The sequence below is a fragment of the Coregonus clupeaformis genome, chromosome 15 (genome assembly GCF_020615455.1).
Source record: "Coregonus clupeaformis isolate EN_2021a chromosome 15, ASM2061545v1, whole genome shotgun sequence".
Taxonomy (NCBI): domain Eukaryota; kingdom Metazoa; phylum Chordata; class Actinopteri; order Salmoniformes; family Salmonidae; genus Coregonus; species Coregonus clupeaformis.
Window position 1 is genome coordinate 4,094,999 of NC_059206.1, and position 18,428 is coordinate 4,113,426.

General features: G+C 42.3%; 3 protein-coding genes and 6 non-coding genes across 11 annotated transcripts; 8 read left to right on the forward strand and 1 right to left on the reverse strand.

The window, feature by feature from the left end:
• The first annotated feature begins 171 nt into the window (after positions 1 to 171).
• Positions 172 to 3,979, forward strand: c15h9orf78 (chromosome 15 C9orf78 homolog). The gene is made up of 9 exons (XM_041897675.2): positions 172 to 354; positions 529 to 588; positions 1,056 to 1,107; positions 1,225 to 1,295; positions 1,397 to 1,477; positions 1,721 to 1,918; positions 2,195 to 2,331; positions 2,602 to 2,712; positions 2,946 to 3,979. Exons 1-9 carry the CDS (start codon positions 275 to 277, stop codon positions 3,041 to 3,043), a joined length of 888 nt encoding a protein of 295 aa, XP_041753609.1. The 5' UTR covers positions 172 to 274; the 3' UTR covers positions 3,044 to 3,979.
• Positions 3,980 to 4,066: 87 nt separating this feature from the next.
• Positions 4,067 to 14,852, reverse strand: med22 (mediator complex subunit 22). 3 transcript variants are annotated; one of them, XM_041897676.2, is made up of 5 exons: positions 14,772 to 14,852; positions 10,762 to 10,909; positions 10,544 to 10,624; positions 8,419 to 8,627; positions 4,067 to 4,492 (listed from the first exon to the last, which is right to left on the reverse strand). In XM_041897676.2, the coding sequence occupies exons 2-5, from the start codon at positions 10,882 to 10,884 to the stop codon at positions 4,306 to 4,308; spliced, it is 600 nt and encodes a 199-aa protein (XP_041753610.1). In that variant the 5' UTR covers positions 10,885 to 10,909; positions 14,772 to 14,852; the 3' UTR covers positions 4,067 to 4,305. The 3 variants fall into 3 exon arrangements, with proteins under 3 accessions (XP_041753610.1, XP_041753611.1, XP_041753613.1); XM_041897677.2 differs by lacking the exon at positions 14,772 to 14,852 and adding an exon at positions 12,071 to 12,112; XM_041897679.1 differs by lacking the exon at positions 4,067 to 4,492 and having other exon boundaries at positions 7,977 to 8,627.
• Positions 14,853 to 15,601: 749 nt separating this feature from the next.
• LOC121583704 lies at positions 15,602 to 15,678 on the forward strand. The gene has a single exon (XR_006003565.1). It is a non-coding gene; the product is annotated as a small nucleolar RNA SNORD36 (small nucleolar RNA).
• A 67-nt stretch (positions 15,679 to 15,745) lies between these two features.
• On the forward strand, positions 15,746 to 18,116 carry rpl7a (ribosomal protein L7a; the record flags this gene model as incomplete). The annotated part of the gene is made up of 7 exons (XM_041897674.1): positions 15,746 to 15,869; positions 16,085 to 16,234; positions 16,525 to 16,665; positions 16,870 to 16,949; positions 17,210 to 17,340; positions 17,585 to 17,654; positions 17,977 to 18,116. Coding segments are annotated over 7 exons (801 nt in total), but the record flags the coding sequence as incomplete, so codon positions are not given.
• LOC121583714 lies at positions 15,932 to 16,000 on the forward strand. Its single transcript, XR_006003574.1, has one exon. It is a non-coding gene; the product is annotated as a small nucleolar RNA SNORD24 (small nucleolar RNA).
• LOC121583713 lies at positions 16,331 to 16,399 on the forward strand. Its single transcript, XR_006003573.1, has one exon. It is a non-coding gene; the product is annotated as a small nucleolar RNA SNORD24 (small nucleolar RNA).
• Positions 16,718 to 16,789, forward strand: LOC121583701. The gene has a single exon (XR_006003562.1). It is a non-coding gene; the product is annotated as a small nucleolar RNA SNORD36 (small nucleolar RNA).
• Positions 17,036 to 17,112, forward strand: LOC121583703. Its single transcript, XR_006003564.2, has one exon. It is a non-coding gene; the product is annotated as a small nucleolar RNA SNORD36 (small nucleolar RNA).
• Positions 17,441 to 17,510, forward strand: LOC121583702. The gene has a single exon (XR_006003563.1). It is a non-coding gene; the product is annotated as a small nucleolar RNA SNORD36 (small nucleolar RNA).
• Positions 18,117 to 18,428: the final 312 nt, after the last annotated feature.

Sequence of the window (18,428 nt, forward strand, 5' to 3'; positions counted from 1 at the left end):
TGAACGGTTCACCCAATATGGATGAAAATACCCTCAAATTAAAGCTGACAGTCTGCACTTTAATGTCACGGTCATTGTATAATTTCAAATCCAAAGTGCTGGAGTAGAGAGCCAAAACAACAAAACGTGTTACGTCATGTCCGGTTTTGGGGGATGTGGCGCATAGATCCGTCGGTGAAATCTGTCCCCTGTGTTATTATTGTTGGCAAAAGAGCAGGTGCGTACTCTGTAAAGTCGTGTACACAAACAGTTTGCTACCATCCTTTCTAAAACAATGCCGTCGGGTAAAAATTTTAGAAGGAGAAGAGAAAGCTCTTCGGATGAAGAGGAAGACGAAATAACAGCTGAAGTTAGGTAACGTTTGAGACGTTTTCAATATAGCTTACCTTAGCTAGTAAGGCAGCCACGACGTGAATGATGGCCAGCTTCTAGCTAGCTGCAGCTGGCTAATGACTCTTCGATTGCCAGATAGCAGTTATCTTCCTGTTCTTGATATTGACATCAGTCAAATATTTTTTTTCTACTCAGATCGAAACTGGACGAAGCTAAAGAACTTCAGAGTTTACGGAAAAGACAGACTGGAGTTAGGTAGGCAAAGTTTACAGTTATGTTTCTGTTGTGTACCCTAGCTAATTGTACTTAGCTAGCTACCTAAGCTAGAAGTTTATATCGCAGCAAGCTATGCAATAATATTTGATTATCAACATTTATCTTTTTAAGCATTGGGTTTTCAGCCAAACTACAGGCTCACAACTTGGTTTGCTGCTATAAAGCCGAAGGATGGGGCTGGATAAATTGAATCACTATCTCAGTCCATGAGATAGACATAATAGTTTTAATCATAGTTTGTTTACAAAGACTCAAATGAGCACGCTTATTGGGTTAAGATAGAGTAAGACAGTTATTTGGACCTACTGAGGCATGTACAATTTAGCATATATTATAAAAAAGTAAACAGGCATATTATAAAATGACTTTAATAGTTGAAAAATTATACCTTAAAGTGATGATACTGAAAAGTGATGATAAACGTTATGTTATGTTGCGCTATTCAGCGTGGCCGCATTGTTGGAGGGGGAGAAACTTCGCTTGGACGAAGGGGGTGATGTACGTTTTTTTTCTTGTTTACATAGTGTTATTGTTCACTAGTTGAGACATTGAACGTGTTTGCGTTTCTGCTTTAAACATCTAACTACATTCTTTTCACCTTTCATTCCTCAAAAGAATGACCCTTTTAAATTGAAGACCGGGGGCGTTGTTGACATGAAAAAAGTAAAAGACCGGGCCAGAGACATGTAAGCTTTTATTGTTACCAGTTTCAGGCTTTTAAAGTGAGTGTGTGAGACAATTTTTTGTCTGTATTTATAATGTGTGTGTGTGTCTTTTCCACCTTCAGGACTGATGATGACACAGGGGACCTTAATCTGGGCACCTCTTTCTCTGCCGAGACCAACAGACGAGATGAGGACGCCGACATGTATGTTATCAACAAACCTCTGCAAACTAAACATTTGATTATATTTTAGTGGATCCCCATTAGCTGATGCCAAAACGAAAAAGACATTACAGACAAAAATACATTCTCTTAGAGAGCACAACTATTGTCCAATGAGATCTCACTGATGTTTCAGATCACTCATTTTCTCTCCCTGTCACAATTTTGAAGTTCTATATTTTGCTATATATTTTTAAATGTTCTCTCCCCCTGTCCCCCGGCTAGGATGAAGTACATTGAGACAGAGCTGAAGAAGAAGAAGGGCTTGGTGGAAGCGGAGGAGCAGAAGGTAAAAGTGAAGAACGCTGAGGACCTCCTGTACGAGCTGCCGGAGAACATCCGGGTCAACTCGGCCAAGAAGACTGAAGAGATGTTGTCCAATCAGATGCTGAGTGGGATCCCTGAGGTGGACCTAGGCATTGAGTGAGTGGCCGGGGTCTCAAAATGTTTCTGCAGCTGTGGTAGTGTTCAGTTTTCGGAACTCTGCCACTGCTGCTGAAAAAAACCTAGGGGAAACACTGTTGGTGTACTTTGTTTTTTTGCTCTTGTTAAATCTGTATTCATGTTTGTAGCAACTATAGAAATGTCTCGTCATCTTACCACAACAAATCCAGTGACTGAAAACCTTGCACAACAGCTATGGTGTTTGTTTACCTCTATTACTATCTTGAAGCTTAGATAGAGCATTATTTTTTTCAGTGCTAAGATAAAGAACATCATCTTCACGGAGGAGGCCAAGGCCAAGCTGCTGCAGGATCAGAGGAACAAGAAGAAGGACAACGGCACCTCCTTCGTCCCCACCAACATCGCTGTCAACTATGTCCAGCACAACCGCTGTGAGTCATGTTATGTTCATGTCATCTATGATTGACACCTGTTCACACTACAGGGCCGACCCAGCCCATACTGTGCTGGCTTGGTTATTTTCCCCCCACATTGTTCTTTCCAGAAACGATGGTGGATGTGTAACCAGGCCAGCCCAGTACAGCTAGGCTTGACTCAGTAGCATGAAAGGGGTATTAGATTAGTGACATCAAATCACGTCAACCTGTTTTATACATGCTGATCGGTCTGACCTTTAACTGTGTGAATGTCTTTTGTTCCAGTCTACCGTGAAGACGTGAACGCCCCACAGAGACACCACAACAGACACAAACCAAAGGAGCCAGAGGCCAGGCCTCTCCGTGTGGGTGACACAGAGAAACCAGGACCAGAGGGTAAGAGAAGAACCCACACAACCACACTACTGTATTAACCACTTAACTACATAGCATTTAGACCAGAGGACATATACAAACATACACATACTGTTTGAGAGACGCAACAGCTAATACTGATAGCATAACACAGTAATTCTGAGATGAAAAGATTTGTATATTTTTAGCTGAAATATTAGAGAATATACCTATTAGAGAAGGTAACTGTCAATCTGCTCTCATGTCTCTCCCAGCTGTGGAACCAGCCAACCATCGCAAGAGGCCTAACAACGAGAAGGCCACGGACGACTACCACTACGAGAAATTCAAGAAGATGAACCGCAGATACTGAGGATAGATTTTCCCTTTGACTGGAGATTGGATAATCTCCATTGAACATGCTTTTTAGTCTAGGACTAGGCTTAGTATTTTCTACAGAAAAAACATCTCTGTCCATTTGTATAAATATCCTCTTCTGCCTTGTTTCCAGCATTGTTGTTTTGTCTGGGACTCAATTTATGTATTGTATTCTATCAATAGCATGTGAAATGTCATAAATCAGAATTATTTGTGATGTCACATGTCATTCCATCCTTGGTTTCTACAATAAATGTATCATGTTATTTTTGACGTATTCTGTCAGTACAAAACCAGTAATAGTAGCAGACTATATTTTTTGATTGTTCCAGAAATGTTTTTGTTTTTTTAAAGATTAGAGACAGAGGCTTGAGTTTATAATGATGTTTTATTCACTTGTCTAAGTCTTCATGAAACTAAAAGCTTACTAACTGAAATTGCAATATTACAAAAACAATGCTACAAAAGAAATCCAAGAACATAACATCCATATACTTGCATGACATGCAGTCTTATGGTCATACATTTAGACAAGTTTTAACAAAAATAAAGAAATTGGCATCTAGTAATGCAGCATGTTTCTGCCACTGGGATAACTGAAATGTCTTTCAAACTAAATCTCAACAATGTACGTAATGGGGATATTAGACAAAACCAAGAAGTCTTGGTCAGATTTTGGGGAGACAGCGTTTTAAAGTTATTTGGGCCAGCTAATAGTCTTCACACTAGTTGCATAAAGTATTATTTCTAATATTGTCCAAACTTTTAAAAATGAATAACATACTTTATCCATTTGGTCGGATACGTTGCTACAGAGCTTACAGCATTTATAAACTGTTACAATTGATTACCACACCTTTTCTTGTTTTATCGGAGAAGCAACCTGAGATGGATTACCATTATTGATTGAATAAAGTATGCGTGAAATTTGTGCAGTTGGAGTGTAACATTAGCTTATCAACAGTGTTCATCATACTATCAATGCTTCATACTGTTCCCTTGTAATATTACAAAGTATACAGAGGAATACCCTTGAGAAACATCAAAGGTCTTTAGTTTGGTTCAATTTTGCTTGCCCCCATTTCCACCACAGACACACTGACAGTGGAAGACTTGTCATACTGTACATGGATAGACTATGATACACGAACACTAATCTACGTACCACTGTGAGAATCTGAGTGACACACAGTGTTGGAGGTAGAGGTCCATTCTACGTTCCTATGTGCCCATCCATATGTGGTCTGCTCCAGTGCTTTAGGGCTTGTCTGCCGCGGTGATGGTCCCGTGTTTGGGGGTGGTCTCCTGTGAGGCAGGTCCATCTGTGTCCTCCTCAACCCCCTGGGCTGACCCGGAGGTGGCACCCCTGTCCGGGGATGCCCAACTGTCCCAACGCCGGTAGGCCTCACATAGGGGCAGGTCGGAACTGTCCCACTGACCGTAGCTTTACCAGAACAAAAACCATAGAGGGGCATAGAATCAGCAAAGCACAGAAAGGAGAGGAGAGGTGTGTGTCTGACTCACATCTGGGAGAGTACAGACACACACATGCCTTAAAGAGACAGACACAGGAATGATGCACACAAAAAGCAGGGAACAGCAGTATGAAGTAAAAGCTTAAGCTCTAAAAGGATTACAGAGGAATGTTAGCAAGGAGGTCTAGTGTCTGGTGCTGTGATCATATCCCTAAATAAATGTGCCTGTAGTCTTTCATTCCTGTCCGTCTTCGCTATTAACAGCTGCAATGCGGTCTCAAAGATGGTAAACTGGACACAGTTTGTTTTGTTTCCATTTCCAAATGCAACACAATCAATGAAACATGACCTGGAGCAAAGGGTCAATGAGTAGGTGAGAAATCTGTCAATGTGCCCTTGAGCAAGGCACTTAACCATAATTGCTCCTGTAAATCGCTATGGATAAGAGGGTCTGCTAAATGACTTAAATGTAAATGTAGAGTTGGGTCATCTGTAACTGACTGTTAGATACAGTGGTTGTTGGTATTAGGGTTGTCACAATACAAGTATTGTGATACTCAGAGGTATCGTAGCAAAGAAACAAAACATGAAGCGTACTGAATTTCCTGAGGAAAACAGTCCTAATGTTGGAAACAAACAGCCTGATGATGTCACCCAGAATCCCATGTTTCTTTTCGACGCTATAGCACACAATATGTTACATACAGTATGAAAAAAAGTGAAAACGTATGCACTCACTAACTGTAAGTCGCTCTGGATAAGAGCGTCTGCTAAATGACTAAAATGTAAAATGTATACAGTAGGTTTTTTAAAGGACCAAAGAGTTTAGTCTGCTTTGTGATTTCCTTTTTGCCAAGGAAAATCAGGTATCAAAATGTAAAATGTATACAGTAGGTTTTTTAAAGGACCAAAGAGTTTAGTCTGCTTTGTGATTTCCTTTTTGCCAAGGAAAATCAGGTATCACGATACACAATACTGGTATTGTGACAATCCTAGTTCGTATCACCTAGCTGTGTAATCCTAATCCCAGAAGAAGCATTAGGTCCTGATGCAGGGCAAATAACAGGAAATGCACAGGCAGAGAAAAAGAGGGGCCCCAACACCTTGCATGCCTAAAAGCAGCATCTAGAGAGACAGCTAGATTTCTCACAGTAAACAAATTAGACAGAGAACTACATTGTTTTGTCTCTAGTTTATTTTTCAGTGTTTATAAAGATAAAGACTGGGTCTATGCCAATTATTTATACACTAGACTACCAATAGAGGGTGCTGTGTTGAAGCCACGGTGCCTCCATCTTGGCACTCTCCCACCATTGTAAAAAATATTTTTGGAAGTTATAGAAATGCATTTATTAATGTATACATTCATTTTTGCCACATTTATTCTATTACAGACACCTTATTTCATACTTTTAAATAATATTATGTGAGCTAAACATAAATTATATATTTTCAGTCCTTACAAATATATATTTTTTTAAAGATGACTAATGTTACTGTCCCCACTACAACAACAAAAACACTGAAATACATGTAATTTTGTCCTTGAAACATTTAATTGAAATATTGTAGAATTCCATTCATTCATTCCTATGGAGGACTGCTCCTACTAGGGAGTGCCAATATGGCCGACTGGTGGCTTCAAAGCCTCTCAATGGTCAATACATAGCATCAGCAATCCAGGGTTTATATACATAATTGGTCTATGCAGGTCACTGACACAGACTAAATACATATTGTCATAGTTGATGTGTGTGCAACAGTGCATGCTTTGGGAACACAGTTTTCACGGTTACTGGCTTGGTCAATTGTAGGCTATCTGGGGACGAAATCGTACAGACACAACACTGGATTCCGTTCAATGCAAAGTTTATGGAACCCTCATAGAGATTAGATTTGTCTAGCACCTTCCAGTCTAAAGCGATTCTATAGAAAATAAATAACACAAATGCCTGGTGTGATTACACAATGGTTTATGGACCTACACATCCACAATTTATAATTAGGGTTAGAAAGACAATATACTTTTGATTGTAGAAATTATCTTCCAGTGACTGTGTGATAGTAGCATAGTTTTAGTTTTTCAACATGTTTTTTCTTACATTTTCCTTTCCTTCCTGAGCAGTTTGCTCTGAGTTTACACAAATCTTTCAATTACATGATTGAATAGTTACTAAAGGATCCTATCCACATTTGAGCACACAACTACATCCATTCACCAGTCCACAAATACTGACTGTAAAGCTTGTGAATTTGTTACCTAGATACCTATAAACTGTATATGTTCTCTCAGTCATCACATCCACTTGAGCCTATTACAAAGAACTGAGGAAGAATACAGCAACTCGATACACTACATGACCAAAAGTATGTTGACACCTGCTCGTCGAACATCTCATTCCAAAATCATGGGCATTAATATGAAGTTGGTCCCCCATTTGCTGCTATAACAGCATCCACTCTTCTGGGAAGGCTTTCCAATAGATGTTGGAACATTGCTGTGGGGACTTGCTTCCATTCAGCCACAAGAGCATTAGTGATGTCGGGCACTGATGTTGGGCGATTAGGCCTGGCTCGCAGTCGACGTTCCAATTCATTCCAAAGGTGTTCGATGGGGTTGAGGTCAGGGCTCTGTGCAGGCCAGTCAAGTTCTTCCACACCAATCTCGACAAACCATTTCTGTATGGACCTCGCTTTGTGCACAGGGCATTGTCATGCTGAAACAGGAAAGGGCCTTCCCCAAACTGTTACCACAAAGTTGGAAGAACAGAATCGTCTAGAATGTCTTTGTATGCTGTAGCGTTCAGATTTCCCTTCACTGGAACTCAAGGGCCTAGCCCGAACCATGAAAAACAGCCCGAACCATGAAAAACCATTACTCCTCCTCGACCAAACTTTACAGTTGGCACTATGCATTCGGGCATGTAGCGTTCTCCTGGCATCCACCAAACCCAGATTCAGCCGTTGGACAGCTAGATGGTGAAGCGTGATTCATCACTCCAGAGAACGCGTTTCCACTGCTCCAGAGTCCACTCCAGCCGACGCTTGTGTGCGGCTGCTCGGCCATGGAAACCCATTTCATGAAGCTCCCGACGAAGAGTTATTGTGCTGACGTTGCTTCCAGAGGCAGTTTAGAACTTGGTAGTGAATGTTGCAACCGAGGACAGACAATTTTTATGCGCTACGCTCTTCAGCATTCTGCGGTCCCGTTCTGTGAGATTGTGTGGCCTACCACTTGTTGCTCCTAGACATTTCCACTTCACAATAACAGCACTTACAGTTGACCAGGGCAGCTCTAGCAGGGCAGAAATGTGACGAACTGACTTGTTGGAAAGGTGGATTCCTATGGCGGTGCCACGTTGAATGTCACTGAGCTCTTCAGTAAGGCCATTCTAGTGCCAATGTTTGGCTATGGAGATTGCATGGCTGTGTGCTCGATTTTATACACCTGTCAGCAACGGGTGTGGCTGAAATAGCCGAATCCACTAATTTGAAGGGGTGCCCACATACTTTTGTGTATATAGTGTACACTAGAACCACACTTATGATTGGGTATAACATTTACCATGTAGAGACCTACAATCTATCATACATTTAAAAAAAGGCATTACAAACAAGGCACTTCATTGAATTTTCAACCAAATGAGATGAGATTTCTCATGGTGAATGTACTGCAAATGAACTTTGCCCATAGATCAACCATCTATTTTGCTGTTGAAACCAGCATTTGGATATTCTAATGAAGTTGACGCAACATACAGAGACACTAAAGGACTGAGGTGGTGGGGTAAGATCAACTCTTCATAAGGCACGAAGGTGAGGGGGAATAGGGGCAATAGGTCATGATAGAGTGGACCACATGAACTGCGACTGTGCAGAATGAGCCTACTTGTACCTGGAGGAGTAATATTCTTCCTCTAGCTCGTACAGGTCGATTGCGATCTCATCACGGAGCGAGGTGAGCTTCTTGTCGCACTCCTCCTGCAGCGAGCGCAGCTGCTGGTTCTGCAGGCTGATGGCCTCGTTGACCGACGGGAAGTCGTTGAGGATCAGGAACTGTTTCAGGTCCGACACTAGCTTCATCAGGGACTCGCCCGCACGCACCTTCAGACACAACAACAAATCACTGGGATTATCACTGGTGCTTTTGCCTTGTAACATGCACTCAATACAGGGTCATGTTCATTATGCACCAAATGGGGAAGAAACAGACAAACAGGGTGGGACTACCTGGAATTGTTCAATAAGAAATGCTCATTTGAGTTTTCTGTTCCAAAATGTTCTCAAATGTTTTCCATTACAGGCCCAAATGAACACGCCCCAGGATTGAATTCCAATTCGACCATTCACTTCACTAAGCAAGTGACATGAATATACAGTCGTGGTCAAAAGTTTTGAGAATGACACAAGTATTGGTCTTCACAAAGTTCGCTGCTTCAGTATTATGAGATATTTTTGTCAGATGTTACTATGGTATACTGAAGTATAATTACAAGCATTCCATTAGTGTCAAAGGCTTTTATTGACAATTACATTACGTTTATGCAAAGAGTCAATATTTGCAATGTTGACCCTTCTTTTTCAAGACCTCTGCAATCCGCCCTGGCATGCTGTCAATTAACTTCTGGGCCACATCCTGACTGATGGCAGCCCATTCTTGCATAATCAATGCTTGGAGTTTGTCAGAATTTGTGGGTTTTTGTTTGTCCACCCGCCTCTTGAGGATCGACCACAAGTTCTCAATGGGATTAAGGTCTGGGGAGTTTCCTGGCCATGGACCAAAAATGTCGATGTTTTGTTCCCTGAGCCACTTAGTTATCACTTTTGCCTTATGGCAAGGTGCTCCATCATGCTGGAAAAGGCATTGGTCGTCACCAAACTATTCTTGGATTGTTGGGAGAAGTTGCTCTCGGAGGATGTGTTGGTACCATTCTTTATTCATGGCTGTGTTCTTAGGTAAAATTGTGAGTGAGCCCACTCCCTTGGCTGAGAAGCAACCCCACACATGAATGGTCTCAGGATGCTTTACTGTTGGCATGACACAGGACTGATGGTAGCGCTCACCTTGTCTTCTCCGGACAAGGTGTTTTCCGGATGCCCCAAACAATCAGAAAGGGGATTCATCAGAGAAAATGACTTTACCCCAGTCCTCAGCAGTCCAATCCCTGTACCTTTTGCAGAATATCAGTCTGGCCCTGATGTTTTTCCTGGAGAGAAGTGGCTTCTTTGCTGCCCTTCTTGACACCAGGCCATCCTCCAAAAGTCTTCGCCTCACTGTGTGTGCAGATGCACTCACACCTGCCTGCTGCCATTTCTGAGCAAGCTCTGCACTGGTGGTGCCCCGATCCCGCAGCTGAATCAACTTTAGGAGACGGTCCTGGCGCTTGCTGGACTTTCTTGGGCGCCCTGACGCCTTCTTCACAACAATTGAACCGTCTTCACAACAATTGAACCGCTCTCCTTCAAGTTCTTGATGATCCGATAAATGGTTGATTTAGATGCAATCTTACTAGCAGCAATATCCTTGCCTGTTAAGCCCTTTTTGTGCAAAGCAATGATGACGGCACATGTTTCCTTGCAGGTAACCATGGTTAACAGAGGAAGAACAATGATTTCAAGCACCACCCTTTTAAAGCTTCCAGTCTGTTATTCTAACTCAATCAGCATGACAGAGTGATCTCCAGCCGTGTCCTCGTCAACACTCTCACCTGTGTTAACGAGAGAATCACTGACATGATGGCAGCTGGTCCTTTTGTGGCAGGGCTGAAATGCAGTGGAAATGTTTTTTTGGGATTAAGTTCATTTTCATGGCAAAGAGGGACTTTGCAATTCATCTGATCACTCTTCATGACATTGTGGAGTATATGCAAATTGCCATCATCAAAACTGAGGCAGCAGACTTTGTGAAAATTAGTATTTGTGTCATTCTCAAAACTTCTGACCACGACTGTACACTCTGGGGTTTAAAGTTGAAGGAAAGCTCTCCTAGTCTCGAGGGAGTCTGGCTGGCATGTACTTACGATGTTGGCTGCTCTGACGTGCATCTCATAGTGGTCCTGCTCAGCCTGTGTAGCCCGAGAGACCTGTGTCTCATCCTCTACCTGGAGCAAAACAACACAACACATTTTGGTTGAACAGTAAAAAAAAACACTAGAAGAAAACTCCTTTGTCTGTTTCTCTCACTCTCTTGCTCACTCGCACCCACCCACACACACACACACAGTAACGTTACAGCTACCTTTGCGGTTTTGATGATTTCCGTGAGGTTGTCTAGAATCGACCTGATATCATCCTTCAGTCTTTTGTTGTAGTTCTGAAGAAGACTCTCCTTGCTTTGAGGGAGCGCTCTTTGATTGGCCATCGTATTCAGGAATGTAAACAAACCCCTAAAAGCAAATAAAGGAGATATACAACATTCAAAATACGCCCACGTTATACTGTAGTTAGGCAGCAAAATAAAACGGCATGGCATTGGCTAGTGCACATCATCAGTGCAATGTCTTTACTTCTTCTTCTTTTTTGGGATTGGGTTGGGGGATCGCATCCAACTTTTAGGTGCATACACTGCCACCTCCTGTACCGGAGTGTGAAGACAGTCACGACCTACCTATATAAAATTCTGGTAATACAAAATTGGGGGAAAAGAACATTACCCTGCCAACTATTAGCCCTCACTAAAAAACGCACCACCTCATTCCACTATTTAACCCTATCTAATCCTACTCCAGGCCAACGGTCTGAGAGGACAGAACACCACCACTCAACATCCCCTGCAACTCTTCTGCAGTAAAACCTCGCAATCAAATCAAATTGTATTGTTCGCATACACATATTTAGCAGATGTTATTGCGGGTGTAGCAAAATGCTTGTGTTCCTAGCTCCAACAGTCCCAAGTACTTCCCAAGTACAATCCCAAGTACTTCTCTGCAGCTGCCACCACAACCTCTATTTTCTGTGACTTACGTTCCATTTCTGCAGTACAGTTGACAACCATGGCTATGAATGCTAATAAACCCACCTTACTGAAGCACATATTATTCCCATCCCTCTCTATTGACCTCGGCCTACTCACAGGAATCCTCTCAGGATCCCTCACCCTGAACCCATCTTCCTCTACCACTCTCTTCACTGCTTCAGCATACGACACTTTCTGTACTACTCTGACCCTGGCAACCTCAACCTGCCTTTCTCTCACCGGACACCTCCAATCTCCAGCCCCATGGGCCAATGTCTTGACTTTCTCTACTTGGCAGTGGCGTGTATTCATGGATGCCAAGGGAAGCCGGGTTTCCCAAAAAAATCAAATAATCTCTCTGTTTTTCATAATTTTCCTTCAATTCCCAAGAGGCTGAATGTACTGTACAGTGCATTCGGAAAAGTATTCAGACCCCTTCCCCACATTTCGTTAAGTTACAGCCTTATTCTAAAACTGATTAAATTAATTGTTTTCATCATCAATCAACACACAATACCCTATAATTAAAAAGCAAAAACAGATTTTTAGACATTTTTGCACATTTATAAAAAAATATATAAAACAGAAATACCTTATTTACATAAGTATTCAGACTCTTTGCTATGAAACTGGAAATTGAGCTCAGGTGCATCCTGTTTCCATTGATCATCCTTGAGATGTTTCTACAACTTGATTGGAGTCCACCTGTGGTAAATTCAATTGATTGGACATGATTTGGAAAAGCATACACCTGTCTATATAAGGTCCCACAGTTGACAGTGCATGTCAGAGCAAAAACCAAGCCATGAGGTCGAAGGAATTGTCTGTAGAGCTCAGAGACAGGATTGTGTCGAGGCACAGATCTGGGGAAGGGTACCAAAAAATATCTGCAGCATTGAAGGTCCCCAAGAACACAGTGGCCTCCATCATTCTTAAATGGAAGACGTTTGGAAACACCAAGACTCTTCCTAGAGCTGGCCGGCCGGCCAAACTGAGCAATCGGGGGAGAAGAGCCTTGGTCAGGGAGGTGACCAAGAAACCGATGGTCACTCTGACAGAGCTCCACAGTTCCTCTGTGGAGATGGGAGAACCTTACAGAAGGAAAACCATCTCTGCAGCACTCCACCAATCAGGCCTTTTTGGTAGAGTGGCCAGACGGAAGTCAATCCTCAGTAAAAGGCACATGACAGCCTACTTGGAGTTTGCCAAAAGGCACCTAAAGGACTCTCAGACCATGAGAAACAAGATTCTCTGGTCTGATGAAACCAAGATTGAACTCTTTGGCCTGAATGCAAAGCGTCACGTCTGGAAGAAACCTGGCACCATCCCTACGGTGAAGCATGGTGGTGGCAGCATCATGCTGTGGGGATGTTTTTCAGCGGCAGGGACTGGGAGACTAGTCAGGATCGAGGGAAAGATTAACGGAGCAAAGTACAGAGATCCTTGATGAAAACCTGCTCCAGAGCGCTCAGGACCTCAGACTGGGGCGACGGTTCACCTTCCAACAGGACAACGACCCTAAGCACACAGCCAAGACAACGCAGGAGTGGCTTTGAGACAAGTCTCTGAATGTCCTTGAGTGGCCCTGCCAGAGCCCGGACTTAAACCTGATCGAACATCTCTGGAGAGACCTGAAAATAGCTGTGCAGCGACGCTCCCCATTCAATGTTTTACATTTTAGTCATTTTACCAGACGCTTTTATCCAGAGCGACTTACAGTTAGTGAGTGTTTTTTTTCCATACCTGACAGAGATTGAGAGGATCTGCCGAGAAGAATCTGAGAAACTCCCCAAATACAGGTGTGCCAAGCTTGTAGCGTCATACCCAAGAAGACTCAAGGCTGTAATCGCTGCCAAAGGAGCTTCAACGAAGTACTGAGTAAAGGGTCTGAATATTTATGTAAATGTCATATTTCAGTTGTATTTTTTTATATTTTTTTTACATTTGCACACATTTCTAAAAACCTGTTTTTGCTTTGTCATTATGGTGTATTGTGTGTAGATTGATGAGGGAGAAAAAACTATTTAGTAATTTTTTATAATATTTGGCATCTATCTGACGCTGTCTGGTCTATCTGATGCTGTCTGGCCTGTAGCATTGAATGCAAGGGAAGCCAGCGAGCATTTGGCCTCCCTTGATAAAAAAAATAAAAGTACCAAATAATAGCCAATCAGCGGCACTAAACTGAGTGAGCTCAACTGTGAATGGTCCTGGCACACCAAAAAAAAAGTGGCAAAGGAAGCCAGTTTGGATTTGGCATCACTCCTGTCAAATCGCATAGAATGTAAGTCATTGACAGAAACAACTTGACTTGTTGCATCTAGTTGTGTTGTCCTCCAGTGGCTAGCTAGCTAAAATTGTCCCTTTCCTATATTAGCCATGGATGGAGATAGTGATTTGGACTTGTGGTTCTCTGTACTGGTCAATTATTATAACGGCGATTCTGAGCCTACCATTAATTTATACATTGTGCCCCTGGCGTGAGAGGATGGAAGTTCAATATTTAGCTAGATGTAGAAGGCTAATGTTAACTTGCTAACGTTACCCATGCAAGGAAGTTAGGCTAGCGAGCAAGCATTTTATCCAGGTAGCCTAAGACAACCATAAATAAAAGCTTGTACTGTATGACAAGAGTGATAGTCCGCTTCGTCAACGTGAAAGAGAGGAGGATGGCATTGGCGTTTCTCTACAAGTAGGGTGAGTCAACATGTATTTTCTACTTGCACAAACAAGCACAGAAATCAGAAACATGGAGATCGACATCATGTTTAACTTAAAATGATTGGACTAAATTGTTTTTGGTATCTTTAAGTCGTCACTGTATTAGACTAAGCATAGGTGATTGATGATGTTTAAATGTTGAAGTTGAAATGGTGCTGGACTAGTGGAGGCAGCTCCTGGTTTCTTTGCGACTTGCATTAACTCTCCGTGGTTCTAAATTAAGTGGTCCGAAAATGCTGTAGGTCATGTAACTGTTTGTTACATGCTATATGCTTTGTGGACTTCACCGGACAGAGGTTGCTCTCCGGTTTTTGTGATGAAACAAAGGTGTGGTTGAATTTATTGTATATATCACGGTCGCAAGGCATTAACTAACAGGATTTATAGAGCAAACGACGCATTTATCACAACACAGGTTGTAATATTGCTTTTTTTCTGGCTTCCCAGTGATTTTACGCACGCACCCACCGCTACTGCCACTTAGGAGAAATGGATTAACTCAACTAAAAATCGTTAATACTAAGATATTATATTTGTACACGCTATATACAGTAATATAAAACATCACGTACCTCCTAATACATTGAAATATACTATTTATGAAAATAGAAACATTCCGTTCAAAATCCCCACTGCCGTCGATTGTTCATGACGTCACATAAAGGTATCGCGGTACTTAAATTACCCACAATCCATGGCTCTTCCTTTCTGTCTGATCCAACATGGTGAGTGTACGGATATTTCATTTGGGGGAATATCTAGATGTTTTCATCCATCAGCATCTTCTCTCTAAAGCTATAATATCTGCAAAAAGTTATAGTACTGTGGCATACATAACCCAAGCATCAATTTGATCTTTGTATGGTGTGATATTTCTTTGTTTTTATCGGAGATCTCATGAATTGACGGTGATACTGCCGGTGGAAGTAATCCACACCGGAACGCTCCTAGTACAGCGTGTTTTGATTTTAATGTTTTCAGTGTCCTTACTACTTTGTGTGCTGCTGAATTAGTGTATGCACGTATAAATCACTTTACGCTTGTGGCGGGTGGTGTACGTTGTAAAAGACTAAACGGACAACCAAGTTGTAGGCCTGACCTCGCTTCAGCCCGTTTAGCTAACTACGGTGTCATTTGACTGCGCAGTCAATTCACATAGACAAGGAAAACTGACGTTGTCTGTAGAGGTGGACATTAAATTGTCAATTGTATGTTTTGTGAACTCTTGTATTCATGTTGATAACTAACGAGTGATATAGCTAGTTAGCTAACTTGGATAACTAGGTAGCCATAACTAACCACAACTCGCAGTAACGTTTGTTGGTTAGCAAACTTACATGTCACGATGAGTAGCTTCCATGTTACTTTTAGTTAATCACAGAACGGTCTTTATTTCTGTTTTTGGAAATGAATCTTTGAATTTATTAAACTGAATATTTTATGTGGCTTGAAAACACGAACTTATTAACCCTGAGCTAAAGCCACACAATTGTGGAAATCTCTTTGAACAAAGTGTCATGTATGCTGATCAGTCTACTTCTTCTGACAGCCTAAAGGCAAGAAGTCTAAGGGGAAGAAGGTGGCACCAGCCCCTTCTGTGGCCAAAAAGCATGAGGCCAAGAAAGTGGTCAACCCCCTGTTCGAGAAGAGGCCAAAGAACTATGGCATTGGTGAGTAAAGTGAACCTGATAGGATTTGTATTTGATTTCCAGTAACTGTTCTGTCTTGCCTGTGCAGATGATGTAAAGAATATTTGCTATCTTATCAACAATGCAGACAACCCACCAAGATCGCTGATGCACTTTTTCCATGACTATAGTGGCTTCTGACTTTTCTGATTACACAGTACTGATTGGATGCACTATTCTCCTGTGTTTGTTGATAGGTCAGGACATCCAGCCAAAGCGTGATCTGACACGCTTTGTGAAATGGCCCCGCTATATTCGCCTGCAAAGGCAGCGCTCCATCCTGTACAAGCGTCTGAAGGTCCCCCCTGCGATCAACCAGTTCACCCAGGCACTGGACCGTCAGACCGGTAAGTCTCAGTGCATGCGTTTATCAATTCTGCTGTGTTGATTCTTGTAGCGTTTTGTTTCTGGGTCCTGAATATGGATTGTCTTGTGGGGTATTTTGCAAATGATGTGAATAATATTTGCTATCTGAACAGCAATGTTGACATCCCACCAAGATCACTGATGCACCTTACTTGAAAGACCCTCAAGTTACCCTTGTTGATCTCTAACTTTATACATCTTGAGTTGCAGATCATGTTTTCTGCTGTGTCCCAGAGCCAATGAATGTACTAATTTTCTATTTCCCTCTCAGCCACACAGCTGTTTAAGCTGGCCCACAAGTACAGGCCGGAGACCAAGCAGGAGAAGAAGCAGAGGCTGCTGGCCCGCGCTGAACAGAAGGCCGCTGGAAAGGGAGACACCCCAACCAAGAGGCCACCTGTTCTCCGTGCAGGTGAGCCATGAGGGGTTGAGCACTTTTTTTTAAATGATTGACTTTGGCCTTGATGCAATGATGTTTGAATTTCTTCACCTGAAACAATCATGTAGTTTTATTGAGCTTTTTAACCCTGAGCATAAGCCATGAGTATTGTCTGACTATTTCAACAGAACTCAAGGTTGAATGTGGGTTTGATATCAATGTTGAATTTTCCCATAGGTGTGAACACTGTCACCACTCTGGTAGAAAGCAAGAAGGCACAGCTGGTGGTCATTGCCCACGATGTGGACCCTATTGAGGTAAGACAACTCACCTTTGATTTGTGTCTTGCCGTATGGGTTAGCTTTTGCAGGCTCGATCACTACTCGTGGGCATATGTGGTCATTTGCAATGATGCTTGAATTTCTTCACCTGAATCCTCTATGTGGATCAAAACATACGAGCTTTTTAATTCTGAGCTAAGATCACTGCCCTGTATTGTAGTTGTGAAGAGAAGGCACACCCAGAAATGTCTTGACCATACATATTCATACTTGTCATTTTCTTGTCTCCTCTGTAGCTGGTGGTGTTCCTGCCCGCTCTGTGTCGCAAGATGGGCGTCCCTTACTGCATTGTCAAGGGCAAGGCCAGGCTGGGAAGACTAGTGCACAGAAAGACCTGCACTTCAGTCGCCTTCACACAGACTAACCCGTAAGTAACAGGTGGCAAAGCAAAACATTTTTTAGTGGTGTTGATGCACTGAGGCCTACCTCTAGGAAGTTGAGCTTTTTTAAATCTATAAAAATCCTTTTGGCAATGATGTATGAATTTCTTCAACTGAACAACCATGTGGCTTTATGAGCTTTTTAACCCTGAGCCAAAGGTTTACATGCAGTTCACCTGGATCTCAAGTGCACTTTGACGATGCACTGATGACATGTTCCTACCTTTTCAGTGAAGACAAAGGTGCCCTTGCCAAGCTGGTGGAAGCCATCAAGACCAACTACAATGACCGATATGAGGAGGTGAGTGGCCAGTCTGATCAGCTGTTTTGTCAATTGACTAGTAGTCAAGCCACAATGTTTCTGGGTCCTGAAGATGGCTGGATTATCTTGTGGGTTCATATTTGGCTTTTGCAGACGTGAAATAATATTTGCTGTCTTAACTGATGCAATTTGCTTGAAAGACCCTTTACACCAACCTTTTACATAACTTGAGAGGATCTAGCTTAAGGCACATGCGTCACAACATTGCCTCTGTCTTCTACTTTGTCTCCCTGAACTGACTTAATTAAAAACCCATGCCCCCCTACTGAATTAATGCATGACAATGTGCTTCCTCTTCTAGATCCGTCGTCACTGGGGAGGTGGTATCATGGGCCCCAAGTCCACAGCCCGTATCGCTAAGCTGGAGAAGGCTAAGGCCAAGGAACTGGCCACCAAGCTCGGATAAACTGTTTGATATGAAAATAAATGTCCCCCCCAAAATGTTGTTTTTTCATTTGTACCATCAGATATAACCCTTAACAGTTTTGCACGTTACAATCTTTGAAACTGGATATCATTGTGCTGATCACATCCCAGAGTTTAAAATATCAATGCCAGCTATACTTTGCATGGGCATTTGCTGTATGTGTATTGAATCTAAAACACCATGCAACACTCTCCATATCGGTGCCAATCACTCATGTTTCTAACATTGGTATGATATTTCTGATTGTGTTTAAGAGCGTTGTGCCATTAACCTTAAAGGTCGCTGGTTCTAATTCCCTAGCCGACGAGGTGAAAAATCTGTCGACG